The sequence below is a fragment of the Callithrix jacchus genome, chromosome 21, assembly GCF_049354715.1.
Source record: "Callithrix jacchus isolate 240 chromosome 21, calJac240_pri, whole genome shotgun sequence".
Lineage (NCBI taxonomy): Eukaryota > Metazoa > Chordata > Mammalia > Primates > Cebidae > Callithrix > Callithrix jacchus.
In genome coordinates, this window is record NC_133522.1 from 7316397 (window position 1) to 7337413 (window position 21017).

General features: G+C 35.9%; 1 protein-coding gene across 2 annotated transcripts in view; it reads right to left on the reverse strand.

Moving 5' to 3' along the window:
- The window catches only part of ZNF654 (zinc finger protein 654), a 90352-nt gene that overhangs the window by 57861 nt on the left and 11474 nt on the right, over window positions 1-21017 (reverse strand). For both annotated transcript variants that reach the window (XM_078358577.1, XM_008986450.5), the window contains exon 2: window positions 5459-5604. Coding sequence is in view for 1 of the 2 variants with exons in the window: in XM_008986450.5 (XP_008984698.4) it covers window positions 5459-5604 (146 nt within the window). In the remaining variant the exon portion in view is untranslated. The remainder of the gene's footprint in view (window positions 1-5458; window positions 5605-21017) is intronic.

The window sequence follows — 21017 nt, forward strand, 5'->3', positions numbered from 1 at the left end:
AAAGCCATGATATAAATCAAAAGAACTGTAAAAACAGATACTAAACATACTGAAATCTGTAATATCCAGGTGCCTTAAACATTCTGTTTGCCATCCCTAAGAGGCACTTCTGCGCCTTCATCTAAGTTATTCCTGTCATTCCTTTGGAGTACAGCAAGTTAGCTCTCCCAGCACATTTTCACTGACCTCCAAGACAGGTCACGTCCCTGTTATGCCCTCTCATTGCACCCTGTAATTCTCTCCTAACTACAATTAGGTAGCTCTGTAACATCTTTGAGAACAAGGATTTATCTATCTTATATTGTTTTATCCCTAGAAGCAAGCAGAGCTTTACAGAATAAACAAATAATTACACAATAATTGTTAGAAAAATTTTTGATTAAATATTTATTTGAATAATATAATATACTGTTGTAAACTGACTACTCTTTTAGTAGAACCAGCATGTTGCTATTTTCCCATTTTTCTTCTGGTATGGAAAATACAATTAACTTCTCTGTAAAGTAAATACAAAAAATGCAAAAAGGTTTCCTTTAAAGAAATCTTACTATTTAATAAGTCATCAAGGTAATATATTTCTTTTGCCTTACACTGAACATCTTAGATAAGATTTGCTTTTATTTAGCACATTATTTTTTACATGGGCAGTAGTAAAAAAGCTAGTGTATTACTCTATTTTCATACTGCTATGAAGAAACACTGGAGCGGGCATTTATGAAGAAAAAGAGATTTAATGGACTCACAGTTCTATAAGGCTAGGGAGGCCTCACAATCACAGCAGAAGGCGAAGGAGGAGCAAAGGCACATCTTACATGGCAGCTGGCAAGAGAGCGTGGGAACTGCCCTTTATAAAACCATCAGATCTCATGAAACTTATTCACTACCAGGAGAACAGCATGGGAAAATCCCAACAGCATGATTCAATTACCTCCCACAGGATCCCTTCCATGACACATGGGGATTACGGGAGCTAAAATTCAAGATGAAATTTGCGTGAGACACAGCCAAACCATACCAGCTAGTAGGCAATGAAAGGGAAGTCAATAAATGACATTTTAAACCAAAGAAACTGAAAGTTTTAAGAGAAGTGTCACATAACAACACTGAAGTTAACCAAGATTATATAGATGAAGGGGGGAAAAATTCCAATAGGCACTGAAACAATAACAACACTTACTGCTTACAAATAATTTCTTTTATACTTATTTTCCTCAAAAATCAGTGGAGAATAACTGAAACAGTTTTGGTAATCTGCAAAATAATATAAAAATATTCCCTATAGTATCATCATTTTTATTATTTTTGTCTACATAACCAATTCTTTAAGCAACTGCTTATCTCTCCAACATTCTATGGTTCTGATGGAGCAGCCAACATAGTAGAGTCATATGTTGCTTAATGATGGGGCTATGTTCTAAGAAATGCATCATTAGGTGATTTTTTCCTTGTGTGAACATCTTTAAATGTATTTACACAAACCTAAATGGTATAGTCTACTACACACCTCAGCTACAAACCTGTATAGAGTGATACTGTACTGAATACCATAGGTAACTGTTACACAATAGTATTTGTGTAACTAAACACAAAAAATACAGTAAAAATACAGTAAAAAGCAAGCTTGTCCAAACCGCAGCCTGCACACAGCCAAGGATGGCTTTGAATGAGGCCCAACACAAATTCATAAACTTTCTTAAAACATTACATAATCTTTTTGCAATTTTTTTTTCTTAGCTCATCAGCTATTGTCAGTGTTAGTGTATTTTATGTATGGGCCAAGACAATCCTCCTTCTTCCAGTGTGACCAGGGAAGCCAAAAGACTGGACACCCCTGGTATAAAAGATACAAGCTGTATACGTGTATAGGGCATTTACCATGAGTGGAGCTTACAAGAAGGATGTTGCTATAGGCGAGTGAGTGAGTGAATGGTGAATGCATGCGAAGGTCCTGACATGACTATACACTAATACAGAAATATAAATACTATATATGTAGGGTATATTACACTTATAAAAAAAATTTTTTTTCTTCAATAATAAATTAACCTTATTGTAACCTTTTTACTTAATAAACTTTTTAATTTTTTTAACTTTTTGACTATAACATTTAGCTCAAAACACAAACACAATTGTACAGCTATATAAAAAGATTTTCTTGTATCCTTATTCCCTAAATTTTTTCTTTTTAGTATTCTATATTTTTGTTGTTGCTATTAAAAACTAAGACACCTACTGAACAGCGTAGCCCTACACAGGATCAGGGTCATCAATATCACTTTCTTCCACCTCCATCTTGTCATGGTAGAAGTTCTCCAGGGGCAAGAACATGCATGAGCTGTTGTCTTGTATCATAACAATGTCTTTTTTCTGGAATGCCTTCAGTAAAACCTGCCTGTGGCTCTTTTAGTTAATCTTTTTAAAATAGGTATAAGGGGTACACTTTAAAATAACAATAAAAAGTATAGTAGAGCATATACATAAAGCAATAATATCACTGTCAAGTATTACGTACTATATGTATAATTCCACATCCTACTTTTATAGAATAGGCAGAGCCGTAGGTTTGTTTACACCAGCACCACCACAAGCATGAATAATGTGTCACACTGCTTTATGGTGGCTATGACTTCATTGGGCAATTATAATCTTATGGTACCACCATCTCACATGAAACATCTGTATGCAGCACATGACTTACTCTCTTTTCCCCTAGCCAGGGACTAGCCCAAAATCTTACGACATTCTTAATACAGTGATTAATCTAAGCAGTAGGCACATAACTGAGGCCTGGCAGAGTTCTTCTCAAGGTATTTTTGGGATCTGAAGCAGAGAGAAGGGGTTTCTTCCTCCTTGGTTAAACTGAGCTTAATCCTAGAACTGTCAACAGCCCTGAAAAAGTAAAGCCCAAAGAGGAAAAGATGGAAAGAAACAGTTCCTAGATATTAGCTCATCTAACTACTGTTGAGATATTCTACTCTCTAGATTCAGAAAATCCTGTAACTAGTCCCAGTTCTTGCTTTTCTACGGCTTAGTTATCTAATAAAGCACTCTGCCCTTTTTTTATGTTTTTTGTTTTGTTTTGTTTTATACTTAAGCTTGAGTAAGATTTGTCAGGTAAAATCAAGAAGTTCAAATACAAATACATTCATATATTCCTTCAGGCATCACAAAATAAATATATATAGTTTTTGGTATAGTTTTTCTTTTTTAGGCCAGGTGTGGTGGCTCATGCCTGTAATCAATCCCAGTACTTTGGAAGGCTGAGACGGGCGGCTCATCTGAGGTCAGGAGTTTGAGACCAGTCTGGCCAACATGGTAAAACCCCATCTCTCCTAAAAATGCAAAAATTATCCAGGCATGGTGGTGGGTGCCTATAATTCCAGTTACTTGGGAGGCAGAGGCAGGAGAATCGCTTGAACCCAGAAGACAGAGGTTGCAGTGAGCCAAGATCATACCACTGCACTCCAGCCTGGGCGAAAGAGCCAGACTCCATCTTAGAAAAAAATAAAATATATATATTTTTTAAACTGCCTCACTCTTACAAGTCTCAATAATATATTCTAAACTCTTCTTTCCACCTACAATTTTAAATATATACAAATCAATTTTTAAAGAGGCACAATGGTACACAATTTTTAAAGAGGTACACAGACACATTAAAATTTCCCTTTGGTTTTGTTTTACATTCTGAATTAATTCTTTAGCTTTACATCTTCCTTTATATTTCATTTTTAATTTATTTTCAACATTAACACTTTCTTTCAAAATTATTTTTCACTTTTTCATTGCGTGTTTTTCATGTTGAAGGCATTTTAAAATATCTAATGATTCTTATTCATTAATATGTAAAAACAAGGCCATATGTAAATAACTAGGAGCCCTATGAGCATGAGTCTGGAGTTTCTTGACTGATGAATTTTTCTTTAGAGTAATTAAGTAATTAGCTAGCAGTCTCAATGTGGAATCTGTAAATGCCAGAATACAAAGGTCATTACTCCAGGTTATTTAATTTATATAGAGGAAATAAAAAAGTAAGATAGGTTGAGTATGCCTTAACTGAAATGCTCAGAATTAGAAGTGTGTCACGTATTAGATTTTGTAGTATTTGTATTTTACACCTACTGACTGAGCATCCCTAATCCGGAAATCTTAAATATATAATGTTCTGACGAGCATTTCCTTTGAGTATCATGTCAGCACTCACAGAGTTTCAAATTTTGGAGCATTTCAGATGTCACATTCTGGGTTCTCAGATTAGGGATACTTAACCTCCAATGCTGTTTCCTCATCCTAACCTGACCCTAAGGCCTGGTGATTGAACTAAATGGAAAAATCGTAATTAATTTCTTTATCTGCATTCTCCCCAAAATATCTCATTCCCTAATTTATAGATACATAAAAATGTTTCACATAATAATACTTATCCTATGAGACAGACTCTGATACTTTTTATTGCACTTTGTAATGATAAATGATTTTACAACTCACTGTTGTGGTGTGAGTATAATCTGAGATATAAATAAATAAATAACAGATGACGCTGTGACTGGCTCCACTGTGTTTCAATGACCATTCCTCTATTTGCTTTCTGTCCCCCAGAAAACTAGAAATCGTTCATTCACTGATAATCTTTACCTATTTCTTTTCACATTCTTCTCTCTTTTACTTCTTAACTATAATTTTAGTAGGTTCCTAGGAGGGCAAAAAGGATAATCAGAAGTGTTCAGTTTTTAAACCTGAATTTGAAGTTCTCTATCAGCATTTTTTAAAATCCAGGATTTTCAGACGGGAGTGGTGGCTCACACCTATAATCCCAGCACCTTCAAAGGCCCAGGCAGACCGATCACATGTCAGGTATTTGAGACCAGCCTGGCCAACATGGTAAAACTCCGTCTCTGCTAAAAATAACAAAGTTAGCCAGGCATGGTGGTGCACACCTGTACTCCCAGATACTCTGGAGGCTGAGGCATGAGAATCACTTGAACCTGGGAGGTAGAGGCTGCAGTAAACCAAGATCGCATCGCTGCACTCCAGCCTGGGTGACAGAGAGAGACTGTCTCAAAAAACAAAACAACGACAACAACAACAACAAAAAACCCAGGATTTTCCTAACCTCTTTCTGGTGTGATTTAAGGTGTCTCTACTGACTATCATAGCCTTAACTGCTGTATTCTGGGACTTACCATTAGAGCTTCCGAAGGCAATCTGGAGAATTAAAAAGGAAAGTAAAGTGCTTATAGTAACCAGAAAAATCTGTATATCAAAATTCCACATAAGTCTTAAAACTTAAAGTAAAATTATGGTTACATGTTCAAAATTAAACCTAAGTGAAAAAATAAACATTTCTTTTTGAAGGAGTATTTTAGGAAAGGTTTCTTCTTCAGAAGAAATGATCAAAAACAAATTCTCAAACACATCAAGAAAAATAATGCATTTATAAGAAGTAAAAAGTACTTACACAGCAAGGCTACTCAGAACATATTGTACGTGTTCACATTCGTCTGGGAATGACGCACTGGCTGTGGTAAAACAGCAAAGCGCAGTCTGAAGAACCTGAAGCTGTGGCAAAGGGACCTGCCATCTTCCAGCGTAATCTTCAACCACCTGACAGGGAAGCAATCAGACATGACTAAAGAAGATGTTCTCAACATCCCAACTTTAAAAATGTGCATAAAACTTACTGGACAAATTAAAATATTAGTTCAGCATTAACACAGCTGACTAGAGGGAGGGATGTTCTATACTGTTTTTTATTTTATACCTCTGAAAATAAAATCAATTATGTTTGAAAAGATGAAAAATACCGTGTATGAATGTCTGTACTATTTAACTGCCAATTTTTTACCAAATTTTGTTAACTAATGCTCTTTACCTCCCATATCCAGCTTTTGTGAAAATACTAATTATTAAATTAAAGAAAATTAGAAACTATCATGCATCATTATTATCATTATTATTTATAAGGTTCTAAGCATTCTGGCAATAAATGAATATTCTGGCAACAAAAGACATATAACATGATACTCTGATTATGAATATTTAACCTGTACCACATTATGGGGAAAAGAATCCAGAATACAGTAAGTCTTGACTCTTGTCACTTAACTAGTTTTATGAATCTGGGTAGGTCAACAGGTCATCTTCCTTCTCAATGTATTAGTTTTCTCACCACAAAATGGAGATGATAATGCTCTCTGAACCCAAATTGGGGTAATTTATGAGAAAACATTTTAGAAACATCAATTGCTATGTTGCAAGAATGCTATATTAAAACAACATATTATATTAACAAAATCCATCATCTAAAACTACTACCTGCAAGCCAAATTTGGCCTGCCACCCATTTTTGACCATCCACGAGGTAAAAGTGGTTGGAAAAAAAAATACTTTCTGATATGTGAAAATTACATGAAATTCAAATTTCAATGTCTATAAATAAGGTTTTATTGGAACACAACCAGGTTCATCCATTTATGTATTGTCTATGGCTGCTTTCCTGCTACAACAACTGAGTTCAGTAGTGTGACAGAAAAAATATGACTTAAAAAGCCTTAAATATTTAATGTCTGTCCCTCTATGGAAAAAAGTTTGCTGACTCCTGATTTATAAGCTAAAAAACCTAGAATAAAAAAGCCAAGAACACTCAGAGCCCAAAGGACTTTTCACTAATCACTTCCTACTGGGAGACAATTTTCCATGGGTCTCTCACATTTCTATAATTTTTCAAAAAACCCTAGCTGACTTTATCTTTTCAAAGATATTTATAGGAAGCAGCCTCGAAAAACAGAGATGATGCCCTCCTCCAGAGCAGAGGACCTGTTCACATTCAGTATAATAAAGATACTGTTTCCCTCTAGGGCAAAGGTGAGGCAGATATGCTTGCAGACCGTTATAAAAGATTAGGGTTTCTTAAACTTGGAGCTCCTTAACTGTGATGAAAACCTACTAAGTCTAGCATCCACTTGGGTACAATGTTAACTATATGAGACTTGAGGGAGCAAAGGGAACCATCATAAACATGAAACTCATGCTGCTTGCTGTGCCATAATTAATAAAGTCCATTATCTCTGACTCAAGAGTTTCATGTCTTCTGCCAGCATCTGAGAAACTGTGGCAGGCAAACTTGGATAAAATCTCACTCTTCACAGTTCTTGACAATTCCAAATGACAATACCAGGTAGTCACTCACACATCTTTCCAATGTTTCTAGGAACACATACGGATAAAAAAGCTAAAGGAGATTGTCTCTGTGAACTTGTTTCTCTTCTGGATCTTGCAGTTCTCATTAGCTGGAAAGTAAAAACTATTACTAACTATGTTGGCCCCAAGTAAGACAGACCTTTCCAAATCATCACTACAGACCAAAAAAGGAGGAACGTTAGAAAAAACACTGGTTCCCTGGCTCTAAATTTTCTCTTCCCTGAAGTCTCCGACCAGCTTTATCACCTTTGTCTGGTTACCAAACCACTACTCTGGTGCCACATAAAAAATAGGTACCTGACAACCTCACATTTTTCTTGTTCTCTGTCCATGTCTACTTGCAACCTTATCTGCTTCCTATTTATGGGTTGGGTTTATCTTCTTAGAATAAAAGCTTTCTACTTTCTCAGGTTCTGTTCTCATTATAGCTTCCATCATTCACACAGATTCAACTACCAATGCAATGCCTGGTCTAGCTGAGCCCAAACCTAACACAATAAAAGTCCTTGTGGGCAACACCTCCATTAGGTTTGCTACAATACCCTGAAAGGGACATAAACAAAATCAACTGAAATTTAGATACCTTCTTACATTGTTTAATGTTATGTCAGGCACTGCTAATTCATAACACTATTTCTCTTCAATATTTTCCTTAAAATATATAAAACAAGTATATTACATTGCCCTATTAAAATGAAATTTGTCTCTTATGCTGTGAGTGCTCTCATAGGCACTCAGCTAATCTGTGGGTTCTAGCAGGCCCCAAAGCAGTAAGTATTGCGTCCCACAAAGCAGTACTACGTCCCACAAAGCAGTAAGTACTACGTCCCACAAAGCAGTAAGTACTGCGTCCCACAAAGCAGTAGGTACTGCGTCTTTCACCTCCTTTCTTTCTCGTGTTCTAACAAGTCACCATTAACTTGACGGTGGTCAGGATAATGCTGGAGCTGCAGCAAACAAATAACTGTGTTTTCTTGGCTTTTAAAAACCCTCTCTTACCACAGTTCCAGACTCTTACAGAAAATGGTCTCAGAAGCAGAAGATTAAGGCCAGCGATCTTTCATGGATCATGGAAACCCTTTTCTCATTTTGAAGAGCATAATACACATTACTGTGGTGAGTATTTACAGAAAATACAGGAATACTCTGACAGAAGCAGTAGCCAAGGCCAGAGCATGCTACGATATAAGGAAGGTTGAAGAGGACAAAGCTGTGCCAAAGAAAGACGTATTCTAATAATCCGGCAGCACTTTGAAGAGCATCCACTCTACTCTAAATGGGATATAGCATATGCTATAAAATGTCGGACCTTAATCAACCAAGGTAAATTAATGTGAGAATGAGAAAAGATTCACTGTCAGTCAAAACTGTCAAAATGTAAAGTTAATATAAACCTATTAAGTTAAAATTACATTAATCATTTAGGAACACTAAAATATATCATCTAAATTGTTAAGGACTGAATTTTGTCCTCCTAAAATTCATCTGTTGAAGCCCTAACCCCCAATGGTACTGTATTTGAAGACAGGGCTTTGAGGAAGTAATTAAGTTGAAATGAGGTCATAAAGGTGAAATTCTATTCCAGTAGGATGTGTTGAGAAAGAGGGAAAGTGAGGAAGACTGAGGAGAAGTGAGGAAGAGTGAGGAGGAAAAGGAGAAAAAGGAGGAGAAGGAGTACAGGCCTCTGTCTTTCCCTATGCATATGTACCAAATGGCGGCCATGTGAACACACAGCAAGAACACGGCCATGTGCAAGCCATGAAAAGAGCCCTCACCAGAACATGACCATGCAAGTATCCTGATCTGGGCCTTCCAGCCTTCAGACTGTGAGAAAATATATTTCTGTTGTTTAAGCTACCCAGTCTATGGCATTTGCTTATGGCAGCCTAACTAATACCCTATTTAAATATATTTTATAAAGTAATCAACTAAAATATGGATATCTGTTTCTTAACTGAGCTCTCCTTATTTGTAATATAACAAACCACCAAACATTAGATTGTCACTGAGCAAACAATGATCTTCATACCTAAACCCATATTAACAGATTAGATCACTAACACTAGATCATCAAGCATGTCTTTATTTCTATTAGTTGGCTATTCATATCCCTGTTATTCTGTCTCCTCCCATTTTCATCAACTTTCATTACATCAAACACCTCACAGTTCATACGTGTCATTCAAGCTGTTCACTAATACTAAGTTCATCATTTGTTTACAACGAATCCAGCCACTTTTAAAATTTGATTAACAAAGCAGAAGATGTGTCACAATTACCCTTCATTCTGGAGCATTAAAGAATGGCTGTAATACATACCTGTATGAATGTATTGAACACAGACAAATACAATCTATGCATTGATAAGTCTGCTAATTTTCTAAATACCTAAAATGTTTTAACACACATTACATTAATCCTACCTCCTTCAGTATGATTATGTTATTCATTTGTAATGTAATTGTATATATACAAATATTTCCTAGCTGTCCACTGAGACACTCTAGAAGCAAGGACTCTATAGTAACAGTAAACGCACTTAGTGCACAAATCTTGGTCTCTAAACACCATTCTCCAATAAAAAGAACTTCGGTTCCTCTACAAAGCAGTTGATTCCAGAGCTGGGATAGGGAAAACACAAGATAAGCCTGGAACATCTTGTGGTGCCAGAAAGTAGAAAAATGCTGTGAAAAACAACAGGATATGAGAATATGGGAGCCAACCCGAAGGAGCTCCTAAAGGCTAAAGCTGGCACAACTTGAACAACACAATAATGATAGCCCTGGACTTTAATCCATACAATAAATTAAATATACATAAATCCATACTGATACAAATCATCAAATAAATGTTAGCAATGACATGGCTATTTCTTACAGTGAACATGGAAAAAGAGAAACAGAGAAGCATCATTAGGCAGACACCACAATGATAAATGTTGCAGATAAGATCAATGCTAATCAATGCTCATCAATGCTAATAGTGAGTTAAAGTTTGAGAAGAAGCAGGATTTGCAGTCCAAAAGTATCTCCCCCAAGACATTTATTAACTACAGACATAAAGACAGTAACGTTAGGGTGGAAAACCTCACAAACACAAACTTAACAAAGCCATCAAGGTAAATATCACCAGTGAACTATGTAACAAAATAAATCATTATCATGAATCTCTCCATAACAGTACACTGAGAAAGTCATTTTTTGTGGTACTTACACCAAAAATGCATAGACTGATTCCAAGCACGAGAAAACATCAGTCAAACCCAAACTGAGGGATATTCTACAGCATATTAATAACTGTTCAGTGCTCTTCAAAAACGGCAAGCAAAGACAAGGAAAGACTGAGGAACTGTTAGAGACTAAGGAGAAACAACTAAATCCAATGTGAGATCATAGATAACATCCTGGAATGATGAAAGAACATTAGCGGAAAAAGTTTAAAAGGTCTACAATTTTGTTACTATTGTATCAATGTTACTTTCCTGTTCCTGATAGCTGTACTGTATTCTGTGAGTCTAAAATTAGTTCAGTTGTTAAAAATTTTAAAACAAAGCTGTCTGTTCCAACCTTTCCCCTCAAATTCCAATGTTGTTATATATTTTTCTGGGTGTTATTTAGTAACAAAAGCACATTTCTACATTTACTTTTCCTACTTTATTGCCTGTTTGCACCTCAAGATTTGCCCTTGCCTGTAGGTATTATTTTAAGAGTCAGATGGAAAAATAAAGCAGGTAAATTGGCAGCAGAATGGAAAGAGTATAGACTTTAAAATCAGACAGACCTAGGTTTGAATTCCAGCTCTGTCACTTATTAGCTGGTAACCTTAGCAAAGTCACTAAACTTCTCAGTCTAAATGAATTTAATATCACTTTAATCATGGATCTATTGAAAAATTAAATAAGACATATATTAAAATCTAGGATAATTCCTGGCATGTAACAAACAAGAGTTCTCATTACTAGTGTACCTTGTTTTAAGAAAAGAAAATACAAAATTAAGCTTGCTTCAGTGACAATTTCATTACATCAGTATGAACTGGTCCATTATTTATTTCCAAGTATGATTAATTACAACAAATTTTACTCACTTTTAGCAAGGAAACAGATCACTAAGTAAAATCTATTGAAAAGGACTGCTGAGTTTCAGCTACCAAGTTCGATACTCATCTGACAAACGAAGCATATCCTGCATATAGCAATATAAATAAAATGCTACACGCCTAAACAGATAACTGAAGATTCAATGTTTTTACAGTTCTCCATGGAGAATGAAAAAGATAAACTGTTTGGAAAAAAGAGAGTCACTTGTCAATTTGACCTTTTATCAGGATAATCATGTAATGGAAATCTAAAAGTCATATTTTAAAAAACACCAAAATGGTTTAGAAATACATTCTAATAAGTTAAAAATTGTTTGAAATCTGCAAAGAACATAATCTACAGTAGCAAGCAACCTAAAACCCGGTACTTGTGAGGGCTCGGTAAAGCATACTGCCCAACCTACTGCTCCTTAAGTTGGCATTTATCCAACATTAATGTATTTGACAGGTTCTCTGAATGTAGTAAGACAAAACTTTTTCAAACTAGAAAATGGAGTAAGCATCTATGAAAATTAATATTCCATACCATCATACTGTTAAAAGGAATCTTGAAGATTACCTAGTCTAACCTACCAACCAGAGCAAAAATACCCATTACAGTATCACTTCCAGAACGTTAATGAACATGAGTATTGTTACTGATGGGTAATTCACGATCTCAAATAACAACTTAGTTAATTTTACAGACACCTTTGTTAGAAAATTCTTCATTATGAACCCAAAACTGTGACATCCATCTATCAGTTCCAGTTTGAAGTTTTAAAATTATATAAACAAAACATCCAATGTTCCGTCAAATATTATAAGGTAACTATCACATACATTTTTATTATAGCTTCTTCCTACATTGAATATCTCCTATCCTTTCATCCATTTTAACTATTTCTCTATAGTCTACAAAATTTTCAGTTCTCATTAGCATATCTGTTCATGTTCCAGAATGTGCACGTTCCTCTTAAACACAGCTCCCAAAATGGAACATAAGACTTCAGTCAACTCTAGTCAGAATTAGTTGGACTACCATCTCCCTGTTTTTGACACTCTGATAATATTAATGTAGCTTGAAGTTACTTTCAGTTTTATTGATTTTCGAGTCAGCCAAGAATGCTCTTTTTCATAAAGATCTCATAACTTTTTATCATTGATTTTTTACAGTGTAACTGTACATTAATCCTTTCACTTTTCTCATTCTTAGTTTTACCCCAAACCTTACACTGCATTTGGAGCCAATTAGCTTTTCCTCCCAGTTTGTGTCACCTATAAATCTGAAAAGAAAGTTTTTTATTTTATCATCAAAGCTGTATACAAAAAAAAAAAATTCACACAGAAATATTTATAATAGAACTAAGCTGAATTCCTTAGCTATCCTTAGAACCATTAATCAATATTCTTTAGGCAACAGTGTTAGGTCAGTTACTAATACTAATCCATACTCCATCTCCCTATCTATCTAGAAGAATACTATGAGAAATCTTGCATACAAAACCATGCTGAAATCCATATATGTTGAGTCTGTCATATTTCATTCATATCCTTTACCAATAATCCATTTTTTTTAAAGTAGAAACAAAAATTTGGAATGACCGGATTTAATGAAACCATAGTGATGGCTAGAGATGAAGATCTTCTTTTCTAACTTTTCAGTAATTCTGCTCAACATTATACTACTTTTAGTGGCCATCTGTTTCCATAACCTACCTTTTTGGAAAACAGATTATTTGCCCTATCTAAACTAACAGCATCTCTTCAGTTCCTTGTGCCTTCAATCCTTCCATAAAGCGCTCCTGTCCTACCCCCGGCCCTAGTATACTAAGAGGAGATTGAAACGTATATAAACCCTCTACCAGCTTTCCTTAACTGTTTTAGGCTTTAATACTTTTAACTACATTTATAGTTACTAATTCACCTTGCTAGAAATTTCAAAAATAAAATGAAGTAGTTTTATTTTTCTATGCAAAGCAGAGGGTCTACCCCCTTCATTCATACCAGTTGATTTAATAGAAGATAATGAACATACACAAAAAGGAATGAAATTAAATAAAGTTATGTTATAGGAATTAATCCCATCCAAGAGAAAAGAATACATATGAAACCCTACTAACTAGTTTAACAAATAAATCAGTCAGATACTCACAAAAGTTTGAAATGTAAAGAGCATTATACTTGCTAATATAGGGATTACAGTTAGCATATTAAACATGTTTTATATTAAATACAAATAAATTTCACAGAGGAATTCTGCCTAGGAAGTGGTTTTATTTACATTCATGATAGTCACCTAAAATTCCATGTATATACAATACAATGGGTTTTGAGGACTCATGAAATATGGTGAAGCTACAACATAGAGTATACAGAATTAATTCTACACTAAAAAACCACCTTGGTTTTGAGAAATGATTTCCATTAAACATGCAGTAAATAACTCTGTGAACCAAGATAGCTGACATTAATATTTAAAATCAGTTGTGACTTCTTCAGTTTTTAAAATATTCTTTTAAATTGCATTCTGTTAGTTAACATATAAATAGTAAGTATTACAGCATGTTTCATTTATCTTTTCCATGTGTTATTTTGAAAAGGCATCCCTATCCCAGAAACCATGTACTTTTTTTGACATTCCATAAATGGAAGTTTTTCATAGGTAAATTTCATAAATTAAATGAGGAACAATGATTCCCCATACAAAGTTAAGTCCATAACTTTTTCTCTTTTTTGTAGCCACCAAGATTTTATAAGCCAGGGCAAAGAAATAGAAAGCAGACTGCCTATATTGGTGAGGGTAAGAGAGATGAGTAGAGAAAGCCAAACAACAAAAATTCATTCAAAATCCTCCTCCTCTATTCTGATTCTTATATTTTTATTTTTTATCTTCTCCTGAATTCTGGACATAGTAAGTTTGGAACAAACTTTTTATCTTTTCCTCTACATTCCTGTTTATAAAATAAGAACTTACTCCTTCTAAAAAAAAATACCAGTGAGAGGATGATTTTCCTCCTTCCCTAAAATTCTCTCACTCCATGGAAGTAAAATCAGTAAGACTAATAAGAATCTATCGACTCCAGGCCAAGGTTAATGTATTGGTCTGGTTCTCATATCCCTCTTGAGTTTTCTACTTCCACCACATTTGAGGCAAGGTCAGAGTCCTCCATGTGGCAGCTTAGATAGCTACCTAAAGATCCAACTTTCCTCTTATAAGTAGTAGGTCATTTTAAAGACTTTTGATAAATTTTGATCCCTGCCAATTTTTCATTTGATTCCAAAATCAGAGGTGAGAGCAATATATTAAATGCTTCCTTCATAAATATTAAAATTGGTGCATGGACAAGGGAACCCCAAAATGTATGCAAAAGAAGTACATGAAGATCAAATTAAAACAAAGGATAAAGAAACACCAACTCTAGGATGAGGTTTGCTCAGTTTCAATAACTAAATTTGTTAAAACAAAGCAAAACAGATGCACTCACAAAGTAACAGTGGAAGAATTAAAGAAAAATAAAAGGAGGACATACTGATTAAAATGGAAGAAAGGAGGGACTTCCTAAGGAGTAAGAATTCACTCTTCGTGGCTAGGCTAGACAGATATGAAGCGTTCCATATTTAAAAAAAAAGAAAAAGGAAATATATATCAGAAGTAGCTGTACTTAAAGATGAAATTAGGGAAAATAAGATTATAGATGGTACTCTTAACAAAGGAAGGGTGACTGGTTACAAGAGTAACTCAATGAGGAAGAGAAGGTAACTACAGGATGGAAATGTCAAGACTGAACCAGACTGGAGATCCAACTATGGCAAAAGCTTGCCTTTTTAAAGACAGATAGAAAGTCTATAATAAGAGCAACTGAAAAACCGCACTTTAAAGACTGAGACTACTATACAAGTAATATAAAATCTGTACAGATTTGATAAATTAAAGAGCAGAGAGATTACCTTAAAATACTTGAAGCATTTCAGGTTAAAGTTACTACAAATGACCACATGTAGTATGGCATTGTGCCAGAAAGAAAAGTGCTCCAGAAAGTCAGTTAGGTCTCGGGAGAGTGAATGGGAAAAGCTACACTGAAGAGAAACAAAGTTAAGAGGTCAGTGCTGGGTTTGATGTTGTGCTGGTAAGATTTTTTTCTTATGTCAGCGATGAGAGTGAGCAAAATGTGCTTGATACTGAATGCTTTTTGATGAACTCAGAACGTGACTTTCTTCTCTAACATTATGGAAGATACTACAAGAGATAACTGAAGGAAGAAAAAAAAATAAGAGAAAAAAGGAAGATAGGTGAGGCCAATTTCAGAACAGGCTCAAATGTAAACAAACACAAAAACCACCTGTTTATCTGAAATGACATGTCTTGCTATTGCAGAAAGTATGACAAAAAGGAACGTTTATACTGCCGATAAAGTAGAACAAATTATGCAAAGCCTAGAATAATTAAAAGCAGAGCAAAACAAAGATCTTAAAGAGCAAGGCACAGAAGAGATACTGTCTTTACTAGGCTCCTAAGAGTACAGACTTCAGAAACAACAAAAGCAGTTCCACTTTGGGTACTTGTTCAATGGTTATTATCCAAATAATACAAACATGGGGGTGCAAAAGGAGTTTTTTATGATTTAGTGTTTTTATGATAGGCTCAAAATTTTCAGGGGGAGTGGCAATGGCCCAGGTAGCACAGGACTAAAAATTCCTTGGCACTTGTTTGGGGCTAGAGAAATACAGATGCAAGGGCAGAACACAGGTTATGGAGACTGCAAGACAATGACTATGCTTGAAGCTTTACAAACTACAAGTAAGTGATACGCTCTTTATAATAGGCAGTAGAAGCTGTGCCACTAAACAGATTCCATGCTGATTTCAGCACAAGGAGTACCAGAAAAACACAGAAGAAACACAACTTAAAAGCTTTTAATATGATGGAAATCTAAAGTAGGAAACATCAATTAAGACTAGGTACCTAGGGCTACCATCCATGTATTTGTAAGCTTTGCAAAAAGACAGAAATTCAGATACTACTTCTAGGAAGGAGGGAACGGTCAGTGTAAGTGCTCCTCCCCAAAACAAACAGACAGTGGCACAATTAACCACTTGATGTGTTTTCTTAGTAAAATATAAGCACAAGTTATGGACACTGGCAGCTGGCACAATTAACTGGCACACTGGTGAGCCCGGTAAGGATGAAACCAAAATTCACTTGGTATCCTGTTTTCAGTACATCCACTGTCCTTCTGATATCACCAATTTTTACTGGCAAAAGTAATGCGGGTCAATTATAATATGCACTAAATTCAGGGAATTACTAATAATCCTAAATTTAACATGTATTGGGCTGGTTGTGGTAATGTTTGCCCTACTGATCTTCAAGACTCTTAAGAAAGTAAGACACAGGTCAGGCATGGTGGCGCATGCCTGTAATCCCAGCACTTTGGGAGGCTGAGGCAGGTGTATCATTTGAAGTCAGGAGTTCAAGGCCACCTGGCCAACATGGTGAAACCCTGTCTCTACTAAAAATACAAAAATTAGCCGGGCATGGCAGCGGGTGCCTGTAATCCCAGCTACGTGGGAGACTGAGGCAGGAGAATCACTTAACCTGGGAGGCAGAGGGTACAGTGAGCTGAGATCGAGCCACTGCACTCCAGCCTGGGCGATAAGGCGGTGAGACTCAGCCTCAAAAAAAAAAATAAATAAAAGACAAATTTAACAAAAGAGCAAGACACAAAAGAGACTGGAAGGTAAAGAATTCTTCTTTAGAGGGTAAAAGAAGCCACTCCCAGTCAGAGGAAAACAGCAAAATTACCCATCTCTAAATCACAGAGGCACATGAGAAACCTGCTGGCTCAGATTTGGTAATACTCTAGAAAGAGAAGAATTTGGGATCTTAACGTCTTTAGACTCTGGACTTTAATTCTTCTTTGTGGACTCAAAAATGGGAAACAAATGATCAAATCTAGCAGATTCTTATTTTTGTGGACATTTGGTCCCCTGTACCAAATGGAAAGGAAATTTTCAACTAAAAGTCTATTATAGGTTAATTAGCTTTCTCAAACACAGAAGCTGCATCTCTTAAAAGCCTTATACTCCAAGTACTGAGATGTTACTAAAAGGAGAAAATAAATTACGAGTTTTACATTTTGGTAAACTTTACCATAAGTTACCAGAAATTCCACTGCTCTGTTCTTAAATGGGATAAATATATTCAAGATTAATAAAAATGTATATTGTGGCTACTGATTAACAATTTTTATTCTTCCTTTATTTAAAAGAATGCACTGGGGATAAATATACTCAAGATTAATAAAAATGTACACTGTAGCTACTGATGAACAATTTTTATTCTTCCTTTTTCTTTTAGAAGAATGCACTAACTCTTTAAACCCCATAGAACCAAAACTATGCTGTTCATTTAGATCTCTTATTGTTCCTTCCACCATTTATTGCTAATACTATCACTACACTCTCAGATATTTAGATTAGAAACCCAATATAACTTCGTAGAATTATTTGGTGCCTTGTCTCCACTTTTAGCAAAATGCTAAGTAGTTTATTATACATAATAGTCCTTGAAACTGTTCCAGCCACTCCATTTTCATTGCCATTATTCAGCCAGGCCCTCAATTCCTTTTCTGGGACACTTCTATAGCTTACTTTTTAAATGAAGACTTTCATTCTTTACCTCCTGTGGTCTATCTTGAAACAGTATTTTAAGACTAATAATGGCATGACTTTGCCCTTAAATGCTATATTAACCCACAGAATTCAAATGCCTAAGCCAAGCCTCAATCCATTTTTCCAGTCTTATTATCTACCAGTACTTTTTTGAGTCTATGTTCTAGTCCAGTGGCTCTCAAACTTTAGGATGCATCGAATCATTGGGAAAATGTGACAATCAGTTTGCTGAACCCTAGTCCCACAGTTCCAGATTCTGTCGGTCTGGGTGGAGCCAATAATTTGTACTGCTAATAGTTTTCAGATGATGCTCATACTGCTGGTATGGAGATCCACGCAGTAGGAATCACAGTTCTAATCAATCAACTACTGCCATTCATAAATATGCCATGCCATCCATCTTTTCACAAATTATCTCCTCTGCTTAAAATGTTCTCTCACCCCCTACTATTTCCTTTATTCATGCCTACATTTTAATACCAACAATTTGTAAAGAGTCAAGTCAAATGCTATTTCATCCATTAAAATTTTCCAAATTATCTCTATCAGAAGTGGTCTCTTCATATGAACTTGCATAGTGACATTTTCCCTATTTTAGGGTTTATTTATATTTATTCATTCATTTATTCAAACCTTAGAGTGCCTACTATGTATCAAGTTCACTGATACTTTCATTTTGTTTTTTAATGGAGGGATAAGAGGTAAATGAATATACATTAGATGGTGTTAAGCACCTTTAACTATAATACTAACAAAACACAGGTAAGGGGAAAAAGGAATACTAGAGATGGGATGCTACCTTACGTGGGGTGTTCGGGAAAGGCCTGTATCTCTCTAATAAGATGCTATCTGAACAGGATCCCACAGCAAACCATATAGATATCCAAATGAAATGTATTTCTGGCAGACAAGAGAAAAGCCAAGAAGTAGATGCATACAAGGAGTGGCAAAAACACTAGTATTTGTGAAAGTAAGTAGTAGAGGGGGAAAGTAATAAAAGAAAAAGTCACAGAGCTAGACAGGGCAGGATTATGGAGTCCTGTGGTCCACTCTAAGGATTTCAGCTTTGACTCCCAGATAGAAAAAGTCACAGAGCTAGACAGGGCAGGATTATGGAGTCTTGTGGTCCACTCCAAGGATTTCGGCTTTGACTCCCAGATAGAAAAAGTCACAGAGCTAGACAGGGTAGGATGATGGAGTCCTGTGGTCCACTCTAAGGGATTCGGCTTTGACTCCCAGATAGAAAAGCATGGAAGGTTTGGAAGAGACCTTACTCGTGTCTTTAAAAGAATCACATTGATTGCCATGTAAAGAATAAACTGAAAGTGAGGAAAGGTGGAAACAGGGAAATAAAATAATCCTGGAGAAAGGTAATTACGGTTTGGATCAGTCATAATAGAGAGAAATAATAGTCAGATATGCCTTTTCCCCCTTACTAGATAATTCAGTTTCTTGAGGGCAAGGATTGTATGGTTTTCCCTTTAAATCCCCTATAATCACAAAAATGAAGCTTTTCACATAGTACCTAGTTTTTTCTTAAAGGAGTACCTTTTACAATAATCAATTATTGTATTTTATGTATGTGGATTTATGCCTAAGCTATCTAAGGATATTCAATTGATTGATATTGAGAAAAAGAAATTTATATACTGTCTGACAAGACACATACAGCACTTTATGAGCACTTATTAGTTTTGAGCATTTAATAGTTGTTGAAGTTAACTTCAAAATATGAGAGAAGACAAAAAGTCTCAAAAGTTAAGTACAAAATGGCTTCACTTCATACAGAATCTTTTTTTTCTTTGAGATGGAGTCTCACTCTTGGCACCCAGGCTAAAGTGCAGTGGCGTGATCTCAGCTCACTGCAACCTCTGCCTCCTGGGTTCAGGCGATTCTCCTGCCTCAGCCTCCCAAGTAGCTGAGATTACAGGTGCCCATACCACACCGGGCTAACTTTTCTGTTTTTAGTAGAGACAGGGTTTCACCATGTTGGGCAAGCTGGTCTTGAACTCCTGACCTCAGGTGATCTACCCATCTTGGCCTCCCAAAATACTGGTATTACAGGCATGAGCCACCATGCCCAACCCGATACCATGCCCAGCCCGATACAAAAGTTTTCTTTAAGAAACGAGATAACGGAATAATTTCTTACCATTTTTTTTTTTTTTTTTTTGAGACAAGAGTTCCGCTCTTGTTACCCAGGCTGGAGTGCAATGGCGCGATCTCCGCTCACCGCAACCTCCGCCTCCTGGGTTCAGGCAATTCTCCTGCCTCAGCCTCCTGAGTAGCTGGGATTACAGGCATGCACCACCATGCCCAGCTAATTTTTTGTATTCTCATTAGAGACGGGGTTTCACCATGTTGACCAGGTTGGTCTCGATCTCTCGACCTCGTGATCCACCCGCCTCGGCCTCCCAAAGTGCTGGGATTACAGGCTTGAGCCACCGCGCCCGGCCAATTTCTTACTTTTTAAATAAAATCAAGAATTGAGAAACTGCATAATAAGAGTTTTAGATCCAGGAAGAAAAGCAAAAATTACATATGTACTCTAAGTTTATAAACACAGGATGAGAGGATGATATGCAGGATATCCAAGTAATACACTGAAAAAAGACGAATGAGTTCTAACATTCTCACAACCCTCTTCTGCCTATGTTTTATATCTTTCCCTCCTCTTATAATGTTTTGATTGTTATGTACACACACTACAGTAAATTTGGATAATATAAGAGAAAAAAATTATCCATCGTCGCACTGTCCACATCTAACCACTGTTAACATCTTGATCCCTTTTCTAGCTGTGTCTCTGAAGGTAGCTGCTTAATCTCTCCGAGTCTCAGTTGCATCATTCATAAAATGACGATGAAAACAGTACTTATCGCACAGGGTTGTTGCAAAGGATAAATGAGAATCTAGGACAGGAACTGACATACTTTTTTCTTAAGGAGCCAGAAAGCAGCTTATGGGCCATACTTTCTCTAACCCAATTATTCAGCCCTGACGCTGTATCATGAAAGCAGTCACAGAAAATATAAAATTAAATGGGCAAACAACACTACGATTTA